We start from the raw sequence: 21,879 nt of genomic DNA, 5'->3' as shown, positions 1-21,879 counted from the left end.
TATTACCCTACAGTACATGATCTCCGATCTGTTCCCTGTGTCCTTCAATGAACGGAGAGAAAAGGATTTTACGGTGAGTACCAAAATCCTATTTTTTGTGAGCCGATTGTAGGTCATTGATGTTGAAAACGCACGTTTTCAAGCATTTCCTATTGCTCCTATGGGGCCAAAACCAGCTGTAATATGCCAAAAAACAGCTCCTGTACTTTTTCCAGCAACAGGCATTTTGCTTATTGTGACAAAACACTCAGTGAACCAGGACTAAGGGTCAATAAAAATTTTGCCCGGAGTTCTGTAAAGTGTCACTCATCTCTGGGGACGTATTATAGAGACACTTGTGTTAAAGGGACCCTGTTGCCTTGCTGAAAAGATTCAAAAGCTGGCCAGCTGGTAAAAAAAAAAAAAAGAAATAAACTTCGTGACCCTGTCACCAGAGGGTCACTTTTACAGAATAGCTGACAGGTAAGAGAAGCATGGATATACTTGCCTGTCTGGCAGCCCAGGGATTGTACACGCTGTGTCTCTGCTTCCCAGCCAGTTGACGTTTCCCACTGGTCACCTGAGGTTACATGGCTATGAATTGCTGCATTGTTATGATGATGTATTATGTTAGTCCTGTTGGACAAAACAAAAATCCCCAAAAATGTTTTGCCTAATTTTCAGCTGCATCTCCACAATGCATTACTTGTGGAGATTGTTATTTAAAAAAAAATATTTGATGTGTTTGTGTACAATGTGGGGTCTAGCAGAAGATCCTGAGGAGCCATGGAACCCTTCCTATCTTTCTTACTAGTAATTAAATCAGGGGGTTTCAAAATGTACCCCTAGCTCTGTTGTGTAAGGGATGACTTGTGACCCTTAGTCCCCATTCACACTAAGCGACATACCTTTTGCAGCGGATCCGCACGGCCGGGATAGCGTGACTTTTGGGGCGACATACCAGCGACGGTAGCGCGGCCTTCACCGCCGGGCTCTATTAGAAAAATTGCGCAAAATCCGCCGAAAAAAGGGTCCTGCGACATGGAGCTAAGACAGCTCCATTGAATAGCTTTGGCTGGCAACTACTCGCAAGATCGCGATGCAAAAATGCGCGATAAGTCGCTTAGTGGGAATGGGGCCTCAAGTAATTCCAGCTACTATGATTACGAGAATTTTAGGAGCAAAGCAGCAACGGTCTGTGAGCAGCTCCAAATCAGATAAAAGGGTTTATTTGACACACGCGTGTGGGAAGGGCCTCTTGGGGTGCACATACACTGTTCGAATTTCTCAAAAAACTGCCAAAATTCACAGTGTGTGTCGCTGTCGACATCCTTTCGATTGGCATCGCTCGATCAGCCAATTGAAGGAACTGGTTGAAAAATCGATTGATCAGAGCGGGCAGCCAAGAGCTGCCCGCTCTGGTCGTGTAGTCTGACACGTGGCAGCAGCTGCTGTATGTAAACAGCGGGGACTCATTGATCGACACGCTGTACGTCTATGGCCAGCTTTAGTCTGTCAGGCCAATTCCAACCCCACTCTGGTTGATACAGCTTATAAAGGTTCATACATCAAGATAAAGATTAAGCTCACATCATTGGTCAGTTTAACAAAATTCCAAAATCAACCAATCCTGGATCAGCATTACTTAAGACATGTTCCTCACGTATACATAGCAACTGTCTGTGTTTAGATAAACGCCTAGAATGGCAATTTCTCCAATGGTTTTAAGATGACAGCGAACACCCTACCATATGAAAATGTCTTGCAATATTACTGCTCACAAAATGTGAAAAACATGTTTTTAAGTGTATGTTAGATGTTCTAAGGTCTCTAACTGTATTCAATATGTGTATAAAATAATATACATATAGAATGTGATTGTATCGTGGAATATCTTTAACTTGTCAGATCATTTACTTCTGATAGTGTGCCTTATCTTATACCATATTTACTAAACAATCTTCTTTATGAGATGCATTTCATTAGGTTTCATTAAGCATAAGATCAAACTGGAATGTGAAGATATGATTCAACAGGGTTCATCAATTCTCCCTACACAACTAATGAGAGCATTTTGTTTCTTTACAGATGGCACATACACTAATCTTCGTGGCCTTGTGTCTTTGTTCATTTTTATACTGCAGTGCTCAGCAAAGTAAGTCTGACTTTATTTTTTGTAGCCTTTTCTTAAAGTGACGCTAAACTCCATAGTTAAATCTTAAAAATACAATCAAGTACCTTAACTATTAACAGAAATGTATCTTATTTGTGTATCACTCGGCTGTAGATTCTCAAATCATCTCTGAATTGGTGCTGACACTGTCCTTCCTTCTGGAGGGGGGGCTACTTTTGTTCCCAATGGTCCCTGTGAGTGTTATGAAGTGGTCACCGCTCTAAGATCGCTCCTGTGATGGACTACAATCTCAATAAAAATTGGTAAACGAAACGTGAGATTGTAGTCTGTCCCGGGAGTGAGCTTGGAGCGGTGACCACTTTACAACACACACAGGGACCATGGGGAACAAAAGTAGCCCCCCTCCAGAAGGAAGGACAGTGTCAGCACCAATTCAGAGATGATATGAGGAGCTACATTTTGGCTCTTCGCCTTGCCTTCCTTGGAATGCTCTGATGTCAGGTAAATGTTTCTTTTACCAGAAAACCCTAGTCACTCTTGTGCCTACATTAAATCATTTTTATTGAATAGCACACTTAGATGATGCCGCAGTTATCGATTTCAGGGAGGAATTTAGATGCTGCAGATTTTAATTTCAAAAAATAGAATTCATGGTTTGGAAAGCTCTTGCCTTTAACTGGCATGGGAGCGCTTCAGACTGTTCATAATCTTTTTGGTTGAGCTGATAATGTGCAAGTAACTTACATATATATAATTGTTGTTTTTTTTTTTAGGTGGAACTGAGTGTTTAAAAGCAAATGCCAAATCATGTGGAGAATGTATACAAGCCGGACCAAACTGTGGGTGGTGCACAAAAGTGGTAAGTTGGCATGATGAACTTTTGAGGTATTCAAAGGGAATTTGTAATTGTGCAGCTAGATATTTCTTGTAGGATATGTGTTTCCACATGGAATATAATTTTTTTTTTCTGTAGCGAACAAGTATTTTATTTATGATTTCCCATGAAGGAATACCTCCTCTAGATTGTGTTGATTTGTTACAGAAACCAGCATTTCTTCAGGAGGTGAACCGTTTTTGCATCAGCTTTATATATGCCAAAAGATTTGTAATGTAATATCTGGTAAACGTGTAGCCATTTTGGGCACATTGGGGATCATGGTGAAACAAATACTGTAAATATCTTGGATTGTGTATAAGAGATGACTAGTAGGAATGTAGATAAAGTGTACATTTTGGGGGCATAGGAGGTAGTGCATATACTGTTCAGTGTGCCCAGTGCATGTTGGGAGGGGGGAAGCTGGGCTGCTGGCTTTAAACTTGTGGGTTTTATATATTTGTTGTGCTGTAATGTAGAAAATTACAGTTTGTGGACCATATCTGGTGGCTTCACAGCATCCAAAATCACTTTTACAAGAAAGCCAACAGTACAATGTAAACAAACCAGGCGTGAGTCTATTTCCTTGTTGGTGCTGCCGCTGATATAATCCTTTCGTTGGAGTTAGCCAAAGGGTTAAACCTCCCAAAAAGTTACAAACCATTACTGTCCATTTTATGCCATTGATTGGATATTTACTTTTTCAGGCATCTTAATATTTATTCCTTATTTTAGGATTTTTTGCAAGAAGGTGAGCCCACATCTGCACGTTGTGATGACCTTGCTGCTCTGAAAAGTAAGGGCTGTCCAGAGGAAACTATTCAGAATCCTAGAGGAAGCAAAGAAAAGCTAAAAGACAATCCTATAACAAATAAGGCCAAAGGAGAGCGAATGGATGCTTCAAAAATTACACAGATCAGACCCCAGCAGTTAAGATTTGAACTAAGATCAGGTGCGGACATACTTTGTGAGCATAGCAGGTCTCTGTATACGCTGTGTCACGTGCATTCTCTAATTTATGTTTCCTTTTCATACAGGAGAGCCCCAGACATTTAATTTAACATTCAGAAGGGCAGAAGATTATCCGATTGACTTGTACTATCTTATGGACTTGTCATATTCCATGAAAGATGATTTGGAGAATGTGAAAAGCCTGGGCACTGCACTTATGAGGGAAATGGAACAAATTACTACAGATTTCAGGATAGGTAAGAGTTATAGAGGAGATGAAAGCTAACTCTTCTCTATCTCAAAGTAGATGTGGAATTTGAATTGTATTAATTTACACACACATTTTTGTTTTGTTTTTTGTAATTTTCTTTTAATAAACATTTGGCCATACTGAGCTACGTGTGTGTGTGTGTGTCAGTCATGCTTTGTGGTCCCTGAGACCCATGGTGTTGACACATATCCCTGCCCAGTCCTCACTTTACTCATCACTAAAATTGGTGGCTTTTTTTTAACAAGGTGCTGGAGGGTGGGGGACCATTTGGTAGAATCCTAGCTGAAGTCGATAACTACACTATAGAATGCTTCACGTTTCCAGGCTCCAGAGTTGGTGGTGCTATGTTTGATATCCGTTAAAATGGCTTACAGGTACACTTGGAACACTAGTGATTAACTTTTAAGAATATAAGAATAGGTACCCTTGGATTTACATATGTGTAAATGCAATCATTAAACGCAGATTGATACGACATAAGTAGGAATCAAGAAACCCCACAATTAAACACATTTATGAAAATGTAAAATAAACTGAAAACCTTGTTCTTCCTATACACGAAGCATGGGCTCCAGATCCTTGTACATTTACCAGGCATACTTGGCTTGAGTAGATTATGAAACTTTTGCTGGCGTAGAAGCATATGGTGCTGTAAAGTCCAATTTGTATCCTAAGAAAGGTGTAGCTTGTAGACCAGATGTGAGGACACATCCAAAACATGCGGAAAAGATCTGCAAGCTCAACATGGACATCCTGCATGGCCTGGAGACCCATTTTTGGAGGTAGACACCGTGAAGTGATTTAAACTGCATCTGTTTGTCCACAGTGCTGATAGTAATAAACTAAGATTATTTGGTTTCAGTCCACGCTATCTCCGTTTACAAACTCTAGGGCTCTGTCACACCTAGGCATCAGCATTTTCGTGCATATTAGCACGCGTTCTGTTTAGCGTCTCGTCTAGCGTGTTTTGCACGTTTGCACATTTTTTTTGCAAGTGTTAGATGCGCATACACGCAGATACATGTTTTATTGAGCAAATTTAAATACATTGCGATTAATTTGCGCATTAACACGCACAGACATGTGCAAAATGCTCATATTGCCCGTTTTAATTGAAGTCTAAGCAGCCAAGCGCGCTGTAATCTGCCAAAAAACGCATGTACTTTTTTTCCCGCCGTTTTACAGCTTGTGACAGTTCGGGGGTGAACAGTGGCCATTGAAATGAACGGGATTTCTTGTGTTGAGAGTTTTGTCGCGTCACGCCTAGGTGTAAACGGGAGGATGGCGTAGAATGAAACGGCAGAAGGCACAGCAGTGTCGGTGTACCAGGGAATATCTTAAATGTTATAGAAAGGTTGCGGTAATTGCTGCGCATGGCGAGAGTCTTACTTGTGATTGATGTATTAAGCTCATAACAATGGGAATAAGTGAGGTTTACAATTGGGGCCTTTTCACAATTGTCCTTATTCAGCAACCTGGCTTTTTCATTCATGCATTTATGTGCTGTTTTGCACATTTATACTGTACATGTTGTATGTGTTTTATGCATTTTTGTATTCATTATGCAAAGTCATATATAAAAGGTCAGAATATGGATTTTTCAAGGTGCGAGAACTGTTAAAAACGCAACTGTGCATTTGTGCCATTCATTAAATGGGCTTGCCCAATATGTGTAAGTGCACAAAAATGCAGCATGTCCTACATTTTAAGAAGTAGCCATGCAGATTTTTGATCTAGTCACATAGCAGTGAATGGGAACTGGTATTTAAATTGCATTTTGCTTATCGCAGGAGAGGAGACAAGTGTGAACAGGCCCTTAGGGCTATTTGACACAATCGGTATACAGTACACTTGTGTTACTGTACAGAGGAAAGGGACTGCAATGTTTTGACATTCACAATTTATAACAGTCATGCTTTGTATGTGAGAAGAGTTCCGCATTCTCATGAATAGTTCTGTTTGTTGTAAGTTGCTCTTTGTGTATTTGGACTTTTATAGAAAGTACTTCCGCTGTGTTTCAGGTTTCGGGTCTTTCGTAGAGAAGACGGTTATGCCGTATATTAGTACTACTCCTGCTAAACTCATCAACCCGTGCACCTCCGATCAGAATTGTACCAGCCCATTCAGTTACAAGAATGTACTCAGCCTCACGAGTGAGGGATCGCTTTTTAATGATCTGGTAGGCAAGCAGCAGATCTCTGGTAATCTGGATTCCCCGGAAGGTGGATTTGATGCAATTATGCAAGTAGCTGTGTGTGGTGTAAGTACAGAAGAAAAGTGTATGTAAACCCCAACAATGAACTTTTCCTCCCGTTTGCTCCCTTTTGGTCTTATAAATATGCCACAAAGTGTTGTTTTTATTTTTTTTTTTATCTGGTTGATGAATACAAGAAATATTAGGGATGCATCGATATATCGGTGGCTCATGCACAGCAGTGCATCCGTTCTTTCTCGCCTCCCCGCTGGGCCCTGCTCTGTGTCACAGGCAGCCGATCGCTGCTGGAGGAGAGCACTGTGAGCGGCTGTGGTCTCTCCTCCCCTCAGCGCTCAGCCTCCTATCACAGATCAGCAGAGCAGTGTATGGGCGGAGACAGCCAGCGCTGTCACAGGAGACTGAGCTCTCCTCCTGCGCTGATCGCGCAGCCTCCTGTGACAGCGTGTCAGGAAGCAGAGCAAGGTACAAACACTCAGTGATTGCTGAGTGTAAATATTTGAGGACATGGTATGTTTACTATATCCTCAATTATGAAATGGGAAGTGATCTACATCACTTCCTGTTCATTCATGATTGTGGTTTATAGTAAACACACTGAGGGGAATGTATCAAAACTGGAGCAGACAGAAACTGAAGTAGTTGCCTATGGCAACCAATCAGCTTCTCTCTTCAGTTTGTACAGTTAAGATTTGAAAATGAAAGAGAGAAGCTGATTGGTTGCTGTGCACAGCTGCTCCAGATTTTGTCTGCTCCTGTTTTGATAAATTCCCCTCACTATGTTCTCATGTTATGAATGAACAGGAACACTCAGAGGATTCCTGTTCATTGATAACTGGGGCAGCAGAAAAAGAGATTGTGGACTCTTGTGTCCTCAATCTCTTTTTCTATTTTAAATGGGAAATAGTGGTCTGTCTAAAACCCCTAATATTTAGCTGGAGCCCCTAAAACGTAAAGTAAATATTAAGTTCATAAAAATAAAATATTTTAAAAAATTTTAGAAAGTTAAAATAAAGATTTTTTTTCGGTTTCGGCCTGGCCATTTTTTTTTTTGGTTCTGAAATGTTTCATTTTGTTGCACCTCTACTGTTGCCAGAAATACAGGGGGTTATCAAGTTGATGTGCTCCCTGCTGTGTTGACCTATGTGAGCTAGAGGTCACCCACCATGTTATGGAGATGTTGTAGTCCTAGCACACTTCCTGTCCTAAGATGACTCCCATAGATACAGTATGAGTGTTGTCACCCTAGGACAGGATGTGTTACTGTCAGGTTCACCAGGTAAAATGAAAAGGGATGCAGCCACCACATCTTTGGACTTGGTAAGCTGCAATTTTATTTTTTGGGTTTAGATATGCATAAAGTGTAACTGACATTTGTGGGGATCTTTAGAGCGAGAAACAAAAACTCTAGAAAGAAGTTGACAACTTTTACTATTGCGATCCCCATTTAGTTTGTGTTGTGTATACTGATTTTAGACAACACTCCATAAAGACGATAATATATGAGAGGGGGGCAGTGGTAATCATATTTGCTGGCACTACATGGGCACACAAGCAGAATGTTATGACTCCGTGTCTCTAAGCATTTGTTAAAGTGTTGCATTTCTCTGCCATGTTCTTTACGTTGTAGTGTTTTTTTTTTTATTTTAGGATCACATTGGCTGGAGGAATGTCACACGTTTGTTGGTGTTTTCTACTGATGCTGGATTCCATTTTGCTGGCGATGGCAAATTAGGAGGAATCGTTCTGCCAAACGATGGGAAATGTCACATGCAGGACAATATGTACACAATGAGCCATTATTATGTAAGTCTGCAGGTTTCTTTGTCCTTTTTTTGGATCATTTTTTCCTCTCTTTTGATAAGTTGTATCTTTCCGTTGTAAAGCTGGTCATAGCTGGTTCAGCCTGCGGACTGGACAAAATAAATCTTATTCCTCTATTCATGCTAAAGAGTGCAGATGGACAAATCTCCCCCATTGGTATATTTATTGTGCCTGCCGCACCCCACCATTGTCAGACTATCTGAACAGTCACTTCAGCTGAATGGCTGCAATATTTTCAGGTGGCTCCTTCGACAATTTGTCATTGAGCCAACCATTGTTAGAATTTCAACCGATGGCTCTGAATCATCTAAAATTGAATGGTCAGCTTAAACGTTAAATTACAAGTCTTGGGAAAATTGTGTATAGTTGGTATTACTCTATCTTAAGACAGGGTTAGGCAACCTTGGCACTCCAGCTATGGGGAGACTACAAATCCCCTGAATCCTCTGTCTCATGCCTGTTGCTGTCAGAGGCTTGCTATGCATCATGGGATCTGTAGTTCAACAGCTGGAGTGCTGAGGTTGCCCACCCTTGTCTCAAGATATCATTGTTGGTAATTAGGCTGAACGTGAATTAAACCAATAGCACAGCCCAAGACGCAGAAGCGCTTCATATTTCAAAGTAAAAAAGCTTCACAGTCCATGCGGAACACCAGCGTTACTTTTCTGTGAACAACTCCTGAGTGCAACATTTTCCTTTTTCCCCATTTATGAAGATTTTCATCAAGGAATACACATATCCCTCACTTAACGACCGAGTTCCGTTCCTACGACCAGGTCGTTAAACGAATTGGTCGTTAATTGAGGAACTCTATACAGTACTGTAATGCATTAGTACAGTACAGCGTTGCAGATGTACAGTACCGAACAGTGTACTGTACATCGGGCAATGAAAACACTTACCCGGACCCGCAGTGAAGATTGGAGGACATCACTTCCGCCGGCGACACGTCGCGCTGACGCGAAAGGTCGGAGGTCGATCGGCAGTCCGTCGTAAGTGCGAGTGGTCGCAAAGCAGGTAAGTCGGTAACCGAGGAATGTCTGTACTATGACTGCACCTTGTTTGTTCAGGATTCTGGTCTGGAAGGTTATGTGTGTGAGAAGCTGGCCATAGACCTGTTATTGTGGGTAAAATGTGTGGGTGTAATCTTGCTGTCCACCATATGAGGATCATACATCACTGGTGTTTAGAAATAGCTGACTGCTGTCCTCATTTCCTCCTCCACAGACCTCACATTCATTATATTTCTGGGTGAACAAAGCTGACCAAATCTATAGCGTGTCCAAATAGTAGGTCCTCCGAAAACAGTTGAGTTGCAGCATCTCCAGAACGGCATAGACCTGAGAGATTCCCGATCCTACCAAAATCAATATTCATCTCCTTGTCCATGGGTGCCTTAAAGAAGCACTCCAGGGAACATTTTGTTAACCCTTGCAGTGTGGGTCGTACTGCAAGGGTTAACTGCTGGTTTGTGTCTAGGTGCTAAAAAAAAAAAGTTATGCTCGCCCCTTGCAGGCGGTGAGGAGAAGCGGCAAGCCGCACGCAGGACAAACTAATCGAACTTCAACTAATCGATGATGGAAAACGTTGACAACGTTTTCCATTATAATCGGATTAGTCGATTTACTTGTTGCAGCTCTACTATTCTGCAGCGAAATTGTATAGCAGCCTTGTCACCATTTGAACAGAGTAATCTTAGATGGACATATCGTTTCCTTATTCCAACATTTAATCCTTTTTTTTATTTATTTTTAGCAGTTGCAGTAACTGTTTTTCTTTAAAAAAAAAAAGTGAAACCCTGTGAACAACCATATAACCATATGTGACAATTGTAAGCAGCCCCAGCTGTGTTCTTTGGTTTGTCACAACCCCTGTATCTGACTTTTGCTGGGCAGCTTGGCCTGTAAGTAAATGTAGAGGAGAAAAAAGGAATTCCTATACTGAATCCTGTTCCAGGTATTCCCCCCATATAGTTACCAGAATACAAGATGCATTAATACGGGTTCATGTTTACATTCTCAGGACTACCCATCAATCGCTCATTTGGTCCAGAAGCTGAGTGAAAACAACATTCAAACCATCTTCGCTGTTACTGAGGAATTTCAGGCGGTTTACAAGGTATGTCGAGTTTGTGGGTTGTCGTCCAGGTTTGAGCATCCTAGACATTCACCCCACTACTATAGGTCTGTTTTATAAATTGTAATTAAAGTCTTAATTTCTAGGAACTGAAAAACCTGATCCCAAAATCTGCTGTGGGCACTCTGTCTTCTAATTCCAGTAATGTCATTAAGCTGATCATCGATTCCTACAATGTAAGTCTGCACATGCGACACTCTGATCTGATAGCCATCTCGGCTCCTGTCTGCTTCCTGTTTTCAAAGGTTTGTGGTACTTCGTATGTAAATTAAGCTTTGTTTTTTCTTTTCTAGTCACTGTCTTCAGAACTTATCCTAGAAAACAGCAAATTGCCAGACGGTGTAACCATCAATTATAAGTCATTCTGTAAGAACGGAGTGATTGGGACAGGAGAGAATGGAAGGAAATGCTCCAATATCTCTCTGGGAGATCAGGTACGTTTTTGTAGATTACTTGCTGCATGCACTTCACTTTCTTGAATCTGGACATACTATAGGAGCTGTTTTACCTGCACATGGATTGGTATTTCAGTCCATTCGGTCTTTACACAGCTGTGCCGCACAGTACAACCCTGTTTGGTAGGCCAATAGACCTGATTTTTCTCTGATTAGGGGATGGCAAAAGCAGTAAAATGAGCCAGTCAGTTGTGCTGCAATGCTCATGTGCTAACAAGGACCAAGCTGACAGGAGGAAAGAGCAGAGAGATAAGATCATCAGTCAGTGTTTGCTTTTACTGTCCATACAATGCTGTAAGCAGTGGCTTTTGTTGCTTAAAATGTTTCCTGTTGGTTAGAGGGAGCTGGGTGCCAGATAACATTATCTTCTATAAAATGGTTTTACACTAAAGAATTTACATCGCTTGCTGTGTTTGGATAGTTTTGTATTGTTTATCATCAGCCGGATTGTATGTGTATGTGTATGTATATGTGTATGTATATGTGTGTGTGTGTAATATATATATATATACATACTACATACTTTTTTTTTTATTTTAGGTTGAATTTGAGGTCAGCGTAACTGCTCACAAGTGCCCCAAAAAGGAACCAACCGAGTCCATTAAAATTAAGCCGTTGGGATTTACGGAGGAAGTCGAGATTCTTCTGAAATTTATCTGTGAATGTGATTGTCAGCAGTCTGGAACCCCTGATAGCCCTGAATGTCACTTTGGGAATGGAACATTTGAATGTGGAGCCTGCAGGTACATGTCACGGCCAATCTTTCTTTATATACATGCTGAAACTTTGATCGAGACACTAATAATACTGTATATGGTTACTGGTCTATGGGGTAAGGTGCACAGGGGTGAAGGCACCATTAAGCCTGTGACACACTGCACGCAAAGCTGTCCGGCACAGAGCTTTGACTGCAGGCAGATGATTGATTGCACCTTCAGCCAATCGGCTCGTGCGTAACAACCAGCCAGACGTCGCATGCTGACACGCGGGTTTATACTCGCGAGCTGATTGGGCTAAAGATAACATTTTTAATCTCTGCACGCTCAGCTACGCGAGCTCTCGCAAGCTGACGTGCCGAGTAGAAAATTACATGACTCACTGCCCGCGAAGGCAGCGTGTCAGATTAGGCAGTTCATGAGCATCGTGAATCTGCTGTAGTACCTGTATTTACAATATTTCATTTGGAACACAAAAGTGGTTCTTGATCTGTTCAGCCGCACCATTTAATGTCCATCTCTCAAAATTGTAGGAACTGCTACAGAACTATTGCTTGTAGAATGCCTAAACCACATGATATATCATAAAGGGATTTCAGTTTGTTTCAGTTCATCTGGTATTAGTAGAAATGGCAACAAAGTCCATACAATCATTCTGATACAGTTTATAAGCAGCGCTACAAGCAACCTAACTATGTGAAAACATTTGGATATATTGAACAAAATGGGTTCCAGCATTGATATAGAACTGTGATTCCTACGGCCAATCAAGTATGACAAACTGCAGACAATATAAAAGCAGTATATGCAAAGTGCTTGTGATCAGAGGACTTGGCCGGCTGTTATGTATATGGAAGCACAGGCCATACAGTCAATTAAGCCCTCCTGAGCACTGACAGACACTGTTACAGATCCATTCAATCGCATTGCGGCCAGAGGGCGTGGCTACAGTGCCATTCACTTCAATGGCCCGCCACGTCCCCTCTTGCCTCGCAACAAAAGGGAGCCGGCCGCAATGCGATGCAGTGCGTTCTCGCCAGAATCGACCCAGGACACACTGCATTTGGTGTGAACTAACCCTGAGAGGGGATGATCACAACGAATTTAAATATTCATCAGCTTGTCTTCACTTCTTGGTACTTTTTTTTTTTTTTTCCTTGTTTTCAGGTTTCCATAGCAGCCTAAATTCTCTGCTTTTAAATAGATTGTGTGGTTTCCCTGATGTACCCTTACTGCTTGCTGACAGCCGAGGGAGACATTTTGTGCAGCAGCTGCACACTTCCACAATTTTACTAGCACTGGGAAGATTTAAAGCATTTCTGCAATGTAATAGTTGTATGACGACACATTTTAATTCACTTTTAAGATGTTAACCATCCTTCCTTCCCTCCCTCTGCTGTGTCCATCAGGCTGCCTTTTTCCCCAGTTTAGCTGATAGCCACGAGTGATCAGTATGACAACATTTTCACGTTTTCAGTCTATGCCATGCAGCAGCTTTGCGGGAGAAGCAATGCAGGAGTTGATATCCAAATACTTTTACTTAGCTAAAAAAAAAATGACACAAGCGCCAGCACCTGACACTGTGTGGAAAATAAAATGTGATACTCTCGAGGCAGGCTATGTTCTTCCTAGTTTACGTGTTTCAGAGGCCACGCCTCCTTCAGAACCAATCTTTTTCTTATGCCTGCTAAATCCAGTTGTTTTTTTTAGCTCCTTAAGCACCACCAGCGTTACAGCTGATAAACCTGTAAGTCCCTGGGAATATGTCATTATTTAGTTATAAAGGGGGAAGGATACTTTGGAAATGAGGCATGTATCCGTATGGAAGCACATATGATGCATCTGTTACTTTTTTACATGCAAAGATAAACTTGCATTAAATAAAACGGTGGCAGTGCAGGCTTCAGGTAATAAAGGTATAAAGAAGTCCTCTTCTTATTGGTGTATGTTGGTTTTTCACAATGGATTCCTTCATTCTCAGATGCAATGATGGCCGTATCGGAAAACAGTGCGAGTGCAGCACAGAGCAAGTCAGCAGTGAAGACATGGATGCTCAGTGTAGAAAGGAGAACAGCTCGGAGATCTGCAGTAACAATGGAGACTGTATCTGTGGCCAGTGTGTGTGTAAGAAGAGAGAAAATCCTATTGAGGTCTACTCTGGCAAATACTGCGACTGCGATAATTTCAATTGTGACCGATCCAATGGATTGATTTGTGGAGGTGAGTTCAACATTGGCAAACCCCAAGACACTATACTATGCTATAACTTCAAGGTGCCAGACCACACCGCTTTGCTTTTACCGTAGGAATTTATGTAGAATTGCCAGACCTAAAGATCTGATTTTGGTACATAATAATAGGGCACTTTGGCTACATTTCTGGACCATGGAAACTTTGTGTAAGAAGTCTTTTTAATTCACATGGCCTTAAAAAGAACAAGGTCTCTTTAGACCAGCTACTGAGATTATCAAGCATGCTACTGCTGGCAAGAACACCCATCTTCTTCAGTGGACGAAACCTAAGGAAGACTGAAAAGTCCTCTCCCTCTAACTGTTAAACATAACTTTTTGGTTTTCTACTTAACCTTCTTGTTCAGATCTCCCCGGGCTTAGCTCATTGCCCGCCTGCAGGGTCTGGCACTCGAGTCTGCCAGATCCTCATACAACCCTTCCTTAGCATGGAGGGGGGGGTAAGTTTGTTAACCTTTGCCGGTGCTTGGACAGCTTGTATCTCAGATGCTTGGGTGCTGGAGGTGGTATCTCGGGGATACAAACTGGAGTTTCACTACCCTCTCCCATTTCTCACCTTCAGCCTTCCTGTGTCACCACACAGATTAGCAGATTTCCACTGAGACCTCTTATAGAGGAACTTTACCCATATCTTTAAAATAACAACAAACACACCTTTTAGAAATGTTTAGTAATGACAATCTACAAACACATACTTCCAGATAATTGTCAGCTTTCTATTCTTTGCATTCCTTATTTCTCTTTTCTTCTCCAGTCTTCTGACAGTGGCCATGTTTACTAAGGGCAGATTACTAGCTCTCTCTTAGATTACAGATGAGATTTCCAAGCAATGCTCTGCTGATATAACCTTCCCAGGATGCAACACTTTGGCACATTACATTTGTGCCAGAAGGGGACCAGGAAGATTAACTCTATTTGTTAAAAAATGAAAAACAAGTTTGTTTAATGAATGTAAGATGATTTTAAATCTGCATGCAGAGCTGCACCCTGATGTGATTTTAGTGAAAGCGGCTAAACCTTCTAGATCAAGGTGTTATTGTCCCATTTCCTGCGGCAGAATACTTTCAGGGGTTTTACTCTCCTGTTACCTTAGCAAAACTCAGTGGTGGGATATGCCCCTGCTTTGATCTCAAAGCTCTGTGTCCAGAAATTCTGCATTAAATCCACCAAATCGGTCCATGCTTCCCTTCACCAAGAGTACTTACTGGCTTCTGTGGACGTGGAGGATGCTTACCTTCATGTCCCCATCATTCTAGAGCATCAGAGATTGTTTGCACATATCGGTGCACCCATGTGGGAACTAGGGATGCACTGATACGGCGGGCACAGTGGCACTATGACAGAGGAAGGAGGACGATGCTGGCACTAGGTCAGGCCACCCCCCGCTTACTTGCCTCCGGAGTCAAGTATGACACGAAGGACGGCTGCTTGGGGGACTTGGCTGAGCCCCAGCATGGCCCGGCGCTCTGCTCCCTGCCAGGTGCTCCTTCTACCGCAGATACACCAGCTATCACTTGGTGATAAGGGAGCTGGCCAATCGGGAAGCCGGGCCGCATGTCATTACCCATCCCCCGACTTACTGATTGGCCAGAAAGCCAGCTCCATGCTTCATCACCTGGTGAGGAGGGTGCATGGAGATGGCCTCCCGGCTAATCAGGAAGTCATTACATGCCACCCAGCTTCCTTATTGGGACTTGTGGTTTCTGTATTGGTGAGTACCCAAAAAAAATATCAGTACTTGCGCTTGATACCAAAAAACCTGGTATCAGTGCATCCCTAGTGGGAATCCTGCACTGCCAGTTCAGGACCCTTTTTCCTTTTGGCCACTCAACTGCACCTTGAATATTCGCCAAGGTGCTGAATACTGAAATGGAAAGGTATTTTCCAATTACAAAGTGGTGATAATGGCCGTTGTGTGTCTGGTGTTTAAACTTGATTCTTTCTTAAAACCAATCTTTCATTACAGGTAACGGAATCTGCAAATGCCGGGAGTGCGATTGTTTCCCCAATTTCTCTGGTAGTGCTTGTGATTGCTCAGAAGATAAATCAACGTGTATAGCATCGAATGGTCAGCTATGTAATGGAAGAGGATCATGCGAATGTGGAAGGTGTAAATGTACAGACCCCAAATTCCAGGGTCAGACTTGTGAGATGTGCCAGACCTGTGTTGGCGTTTGTGCAGAACACAAGTAAGTATTAAGAAGTAACACATTTCTCCCTTTACATGAAGTGTGAACATAGCGGTTCAACTAAATTTATTGTTAGACTTTTTATCTCTGAAGCAAATTTTGTGACAGAGCGTGCATGGGGCTCTTGTAGCTACCGTGCATAACTGGGCCTTTTTAGTGGCAACTCCACTTGCCTGCAATCACCTGTTTCCCTGACTTTCATCTCCTCTCATGTCTATAATGATACCACATTTCTCTAGCAGTACATTTGCAGCTCCTGATGTCCTCTCTAGTTTATGGCTTCACAATGCCCTACTTGGAGCGGGGAACCTAGGCTTTGCAACTGCACGGCCATGTCTCTATGGCATAACGGGTGAAGAGAGGAAGGCTTCCTCCAGTTTAATGGGTTATACAGGTGCTCCTCCCTTCTCATTCCCACGCTGATCTTTGGTGCACACCGTCTCATGACAAATGCTGATGTTTTATCCACTAACTAGAATTCCAAACATTGTGTCTACTCTCTCTTCCAATCCGCTATTATAACTTGTCCTATATCACACTGCTTTTGTGGTAATGCCTTTTTTCTTTTTCCAACCAGGGAATGTGTCCAGTGCAGAGCATTCAATAAAGGAGAGAAGCAAACACAAGATTGTCTAAAACAATGTCCTTTCAACCTGACTATAGTGGACAGCCGTGACAAGTTACCTCAGCCCGGACAGGAAGACGCCCTCACACACTGCAAGGAGAAAGATGTAGACGATTGTTGGTTCTACTACACCTACTCTGTAAATTCCAACTCCGAGGTTCATGTGCACGTTGTGAAAGACCCAGGTAATGTATCCTTCGCAGACGGTTTTTCCAGCGTTGTCATAGAATGGGCAGCTGACCAAGTTTCATCTACTGATTTCCTGTTTTAGAGTGTCCCAGTGGCCCGGAAATCGTTCCCATTGTTGCTGGTGTGGTGGCTGGAATTGTGCTTATTGGACTGGCATTGTTGCTAATATGGAAGCTTCTTATGATCATCCATGACAGAAGAGAGTTTGCCAAATTTGAAAAGGAGAAAATGAATGCCAAATGGGATGCTGTAAGTATTCAGTACAAGGGAGGGGGGGGTGTTTATAATGCAGTTTTTCCTGTTAAATGCTCTCCCTGGTCACAGTGGGATGGTTTAGCATGGATGATGTGTCTTCTAAGAGTAATATGGTGTTGTAGTGCAGTCCCCAGTGTGTTATTTTCCTGTGTGTGCCTTTAAGTGGAGCACGCTGGGGATGTGTATAAAGCTATCCTGTGAGTGCTTTTCTGGTGCACACACTGGGATGTGTATGGAACTATCCTGTGAGGCCATTGGGGATATAAAAGGAACTATCCTGTGTTTGTGCTTTCAGGTGAGTACACTGGGGATGTGTATTGAACTATCTGCGTGTGTGCACTTTTCTGTTGAGTACATTGAGGATGTATATGGGATTATCGTGTGTGTGTGTGTGTGTGTGCGCGCCTGCTTTTCTGGTGAGTACATTGGGGGATGTGTATGGATCTCTAGTTTATGGTTTTCTGGTGAACACACTGAGGAAGTGTATGGAACTGTCGTGTGTGTGTGTGCTTTTCTGATGAGTACTGTGTGTGTGTGTGCTTTTCTGATGAGTACTGTGTGTGTGTGTGTGTGTGCTTTTGTGAGTTTGCGTTTTTTATGTCGTGTGTGTGTGTGTGTGCTTTTTTGATGAGTACTGGGTGTGTGTGTGTGTGCTTTTCTGATGAGTACTGGGTGTGTGTGTTTTTCTGATGAGTACTGGGTGTGTGTGTGTGTGTGTGTGTGTGTGTGTGTGTGCGTGTGCGTGCTTTTCTGGGGATGTGTAGGAATTTTCCTGACTTCTTCTTAGAATTAAAAAGTACTAGAAGTGAGACAAACGTTCTATTATTGTAAATTAGCCTATATCTCGATGGCTGTCCTGGAAGATTCCTGGAAACAGAGTTATCAGGTAATCAACTCATGTTTTCTTTTCCATCCTGTTAATAATTCTCCATCTATCACAGACATCATCTTTTCTAACCACCTCTGCAGTACTTCCTATCGTCTCCATTTTCTGTTATTGTTTCCAGTCTGTGTGCGGTTACATTCTTTGATCATATCAATGTATTTTCAGTCAAGAAATGCGCTATAAATCTGCAATATCTGTCTCTTGTCTCTGGAAATATGTAAAGGGTTTTACTCTTTGTATTCAAGAAAATCCACAGACCAATATTTTTTAGCGAATACATTGTTCAAATGTAAATGTGTTACCAGACCATCTCCACATCATCTGCTTAGACACGCTAGGGATCTCCAGTGCCATAGACAACCATGTATCTGAAGGGGAGTCTGTGTCATAGAGGAGAAACAAAAAAATCAGTGCTGGATTTATAGAGATTTACCACAAGTGTTTCTTGTAGTGTCTTCTGGGATGGAAGCCAAATATTTTATTTGTGAACTTGCTGCAAATTCCTAGAAGTTGTACAAGTATGTGTTCCCCTTCCCAGGGAAGAGTCTGTATGGCATGTGACCTTTTATTTGTACATAGAATTTCAGTACTTTATGGAATACTGATGCATCATTTTACACAGAGGTTCATCTTCCTTCTGACGGAGAATTCCCCATGGAGAATGTCTTGTGTAGCAGGTGACACTACTGCTTGGCATGGAGACGGGGTCTCTAGTGAAGCTATTCACTGCAGGATCCCTACGGCCCATGTCACTCCATCTTTGTAGCAGCTACAACCCTGTTTATCTTTCTCTCCTGATCTATAAATGGCTCAAGAGATACTACTCTGGGTAGCTACAGTCCTGCTGCCGGCTACTAGAAGTCTCTGGTACGCTATGATCACTAGTCCCTGCATTAGATAATGTGTCGCTCCTATATAAGTAGCATTACGCTTCCATCATTCAGCAATTCTGGGGTTGCTATGGCAGGTTTCATTGGCAGATCATTAGCAATTAATAGCTGCAGATTTACTAACAATAAAAATGCTGAGGACAACATTTAGGTTGCTGCTACAAAGTTGCCCATGTGAAACCCAGTTGGTAATTAAACCCACCAGCGCCCTCCCAAATCTGCACTTTTGGTGGAGTTGTCCATTGATTGACATGTCCATGTGATATAGCAAATGGGAAGTAGATGATGGTTAATCCTTCCTCTAGTGCTGATAACTGGAGGGATCCCGATCTCTGTCCTCTCAGAAGATTTGTGTTGAGCTTCTGTATTTGGTTTGTTCTTATACATGGGGACAGCAGTGTAGGGGGAGCGCCAATTTATAGATGATGGACTGACTTGGTTCTGGTATCGGCAAACCTTTTTTGGATGCGTTAGGCCTGAGATTTCTTTCTACAAATCTGTCCTGTTAGATGTACCTCAGATTTCACTGCTTGTCAGTCACTGTCCAGACTTCTATCAGACTGTATGTGTGAACCTTTCTCTCTGTGGATTCCTTTCTCCAGCAAGAGAATCCTATTTACAAGAGTCCTATTAATAATTTCAAGAACCCAAACTATGGACGCAAAGCCGCTCTCTGATTCTCAGTTTGTATTTCCCTTTTCTTTCCACTTTCTGCTGCTTTTCATGCATGTTCCTTGTCTCGCCTCTAACTCTCATTGTTGGCTGGGTGATGCAGTGTGACGATTCCCTGGATGCAGTTATCTGACACGGGTGTTTAAGTGCGACTAAATAGCAATGTGGCGGGGAAAGATGTGTTTATCCAAATGTTTTTTGTTTTAATAAATAAATATATAATTTTTTTAAATTATTTCTGCACGCGTACGTGCAGGTCCAGCGGCCCAATAAAAGTGACAATGACGGGGGTTGGGGGATAAACCATATCGCACACTGGTGATTCGGCCCCTGATAACATCTCAACAGTGTCAGTCAGGATCATTGAAATGTTGCCGCCACTTTTTCTAATGGAAAGTTGCTCTCTCATTGCATTAAAGAACTAAGATTGCTCGAAGAGCAGAGATGGAACAACGGCTTGCTGGGTTTAGAAGTGAGTTGGTGATATGACAGAAGGGGTTTAGTGATTCTGACACGGGTAAGTTGTCCCCAGCAACAGAATCACTAGAGTCACACAGGCTCAATGCTGCCCGGGGCTCTTCCACCGGTTACTTTTTGGTCATGTGACATTGACACACCCATTGCTGTTGGAATACAAAAGCCCAGTAGGGGCTTTTGTCTCGTCAAGGCCCAGCATGTTTCCTACACCTTAAAGTGACACTAAACTCGGGTTACCTTTTTAAAGGAGAGCTATGAGGTGAGTGATTTTCACTCATTCTCATAGTTAGAGCCGACCTGTGACAAGGGAGCTGTCACAAGTCGGCTCTATAGATCGGGAAGTGAGCAGAAACATGCAGCCGATTTGCTCACTTCCCGATCGGCTCCCTGCAGGGATTCCCCCCTATCCGATCCTCCAGCGCTGACTGGAGGAACGGATGGGGCGGGTACAGCTGGCTCTGCCTTTAGATACGCAGAGCCAGCTGTCACTCATGCAGCAGGGCGGATCTCGACAGTATTGTCGGGATCCGTCGGTCTCAGTATATCGCAGGCAATAGGCTGCTATATACTGAGCTTTGGGTCATGGGACAAGCCTAGTATATGTCCTCCCGTGACCCTGAGGAGAACTATGGGGAGAAAAACTTACCCCATAGTTCTCTTTCAACTATGAACAACACTGTCCTCCAAGCTCACTCCCGTAATGGGCTACAATCTCAATACAAATGAGTAAACTAAACATGAGATTGTAGTCCATCCCGGGAGTGAGCTTGGAGCGGTGACTACTTTACAACACACACAGGGACCATGGGGAACAAATGTAGCCACCCTCCAGAAGGAAGGGCAGTGTCTGCGCCAATTCAGAGATGATTTGAGGATCTACAGCCTGATACACAAATAAGATACATTTTTGTTAATAGTTATGTACGTGAATGTATTTTTAAGATTTAACTCCGGAGTTTAGTGTCACTTTAGGTAAAGGGCCATGATGGGGGAAGTTAGCTTTTTATTAGTGTATGACCATCTTACCTCTTTAGACTGCCCAGAGATGTATTGCACCTTTTTATAATCGGGATCACTTAGGAGTTTGGCTCTAACAGCTCTGCCAGTGCTTTGTGTTTGCTTATGTTTTGCAGTCACGGTGAGGTGAGGTGATGCACTGTGTGAAGTTTTGTGTTTAGCTTCCTTTTTAACTTTGTTTTTGATAAATGTCTGTTTTGTGTATTTCCATGGAAATGGTGTGATTTTATCTGCTTCCCTTTTCTATTTCAGGTTTTATTGCTTATATTGTATATATTTCTAGTAAGGCCCGGTCCTAATGCTTGCCCCTTTCCCTCTCTTTCCAGGGTGAGAACCCCATCTACAAGAGTGCAGTGACAACAGTGGTGAATCCTAAATATGAGGGGAAATGAATGTGATGACATTTGTGTACAGACTGCCAGGCTGTATGCAAAGTAGAATCTTTTTGTTCTGTACCCACCACCGATATCTGATGGGTAAATCTTGCGCGATTTACAGAAACATTACAGTGTTTGACATTCAGATTTTCACAATGTACAGTTTATGTAAAATAACCGAATGAATCATGCCGGGTTTTTAAGGTAATGTAACTTGTGCCATTGGACTGTTAATTATCCCAGAGAGAGGTTCACCGTCATGGAAGGTCACTTTGTGCCTTTTTGACCTCCTACCTCTGTGCAAGCAGATCTTCTTCTTCTTCTTTTTTCTTGGGGGGGTGTTTTGTTCTTGGGGTGTAATTACAGGGTTTGCCAATGCAAGTATTACAATTCTGCTTCACAGGGAAAATGAGGGTTGGAATTTACAGACTAGCCAATAATAATGCGATGCATACCTCAGACTTCAGCATGTTTTGGATGGTGTAATGTAGGTTAGGGTTT

General features: G+C 42.4%; 1 protein-coding gene across 2 annotated transcripts in view; it reads left to right on the top strand.

Annotated features, from left to right (window-relative positions):
• The window catches only part of ITGB1 (integrin subunit beta 1), a 34,838-nt gene extending 13,283 nt beyond the window's left edge, over window positions 1-21,555 (top strand). The window contains exons 2-16 of one of the 2 annotated variants that reach the window (XM_018563252.1): window positions 2,068-2,134; window positions 2,887-2,972; window positions 3,723-3,939; window positions 4,025-4,195; window positions 6,231-6,469; window positions 8,072-8,227; window positions 10,268-10,363; window positions 10,468-10,557; window positions 10,675-10,815; window positions 11,377-11,579; window positions 13,534-13,772; window positions 15,768-15,990; window positions 16,568-16,800; window positions 16,887-17,053; window positions 21,328-21,555. In XM_018563252.1, coding sequence (XP_018418754.1) covers window positions 2,068-2,134; window positions 2,887-2,972; window positions 3,723-3,939; window positions 4,025-4,195; window positions 6,231-6,469; window positions 8,072-8,227; window positions 10,268-10,363; window positions 10,468-10,557; window positions 10,675-10,815; window positions 11,377-11,579; window positions 13,534-13,772; window positions 15,768-15,990; window positions 16,568-16,800; window positions 16,887-17,053; window positions 21,328-21,393 — 2,394 coding nt within the window. In that variant the 3' untranslated portion in view covers window positions 21,394-21,555. Of the gene's footprint in view, window positions 1-2,047; window positions 2,135-2,886; window positions 2,973-3,722; window positions 3,940-4,024; window positions 4,196-6,230; window positions 6,470-8,071; window positions 8,228-10,267; window positions 10,364-10,467; window positions 10,558-10,674; window positions 10,816-11,376; window positions 11,580-13,533; window positions 13,773-15,767; window positions 15,991-16,567; window positions 16,801-16,886; window positions 17,054-21,327 lie in introns of both variants that reach the window. The other variant, XM_018563253.1, reaches the window with a different exon arrangement.
• Window positions 21,556-21,879: the final 324 nt, after the last annotated feature.

The sequence above is a fragment of the Nanorana parkeri genome, unplaced genomic scaffold (assembly GCF_000935625.1).
Source record: "Nanorana parkeri isolate BGI_ZX_2015 unplaced genomic scaffold, ASM93562v1 scaffold645, whole genome shotgun sequence".
NCBI classification, from domain to species: domain Eukaryota; kingdom Metazoa; phylum Chordata; class Amphibia; order Anura; family Dicroglossidae; genus Nanorana; species Nanorana parkeri.
The sequence above is the reverse complement of the archived record's forward strand: the minus strand, read 5'-3'. Positions and strand labels throughout refer to the sequence as shown.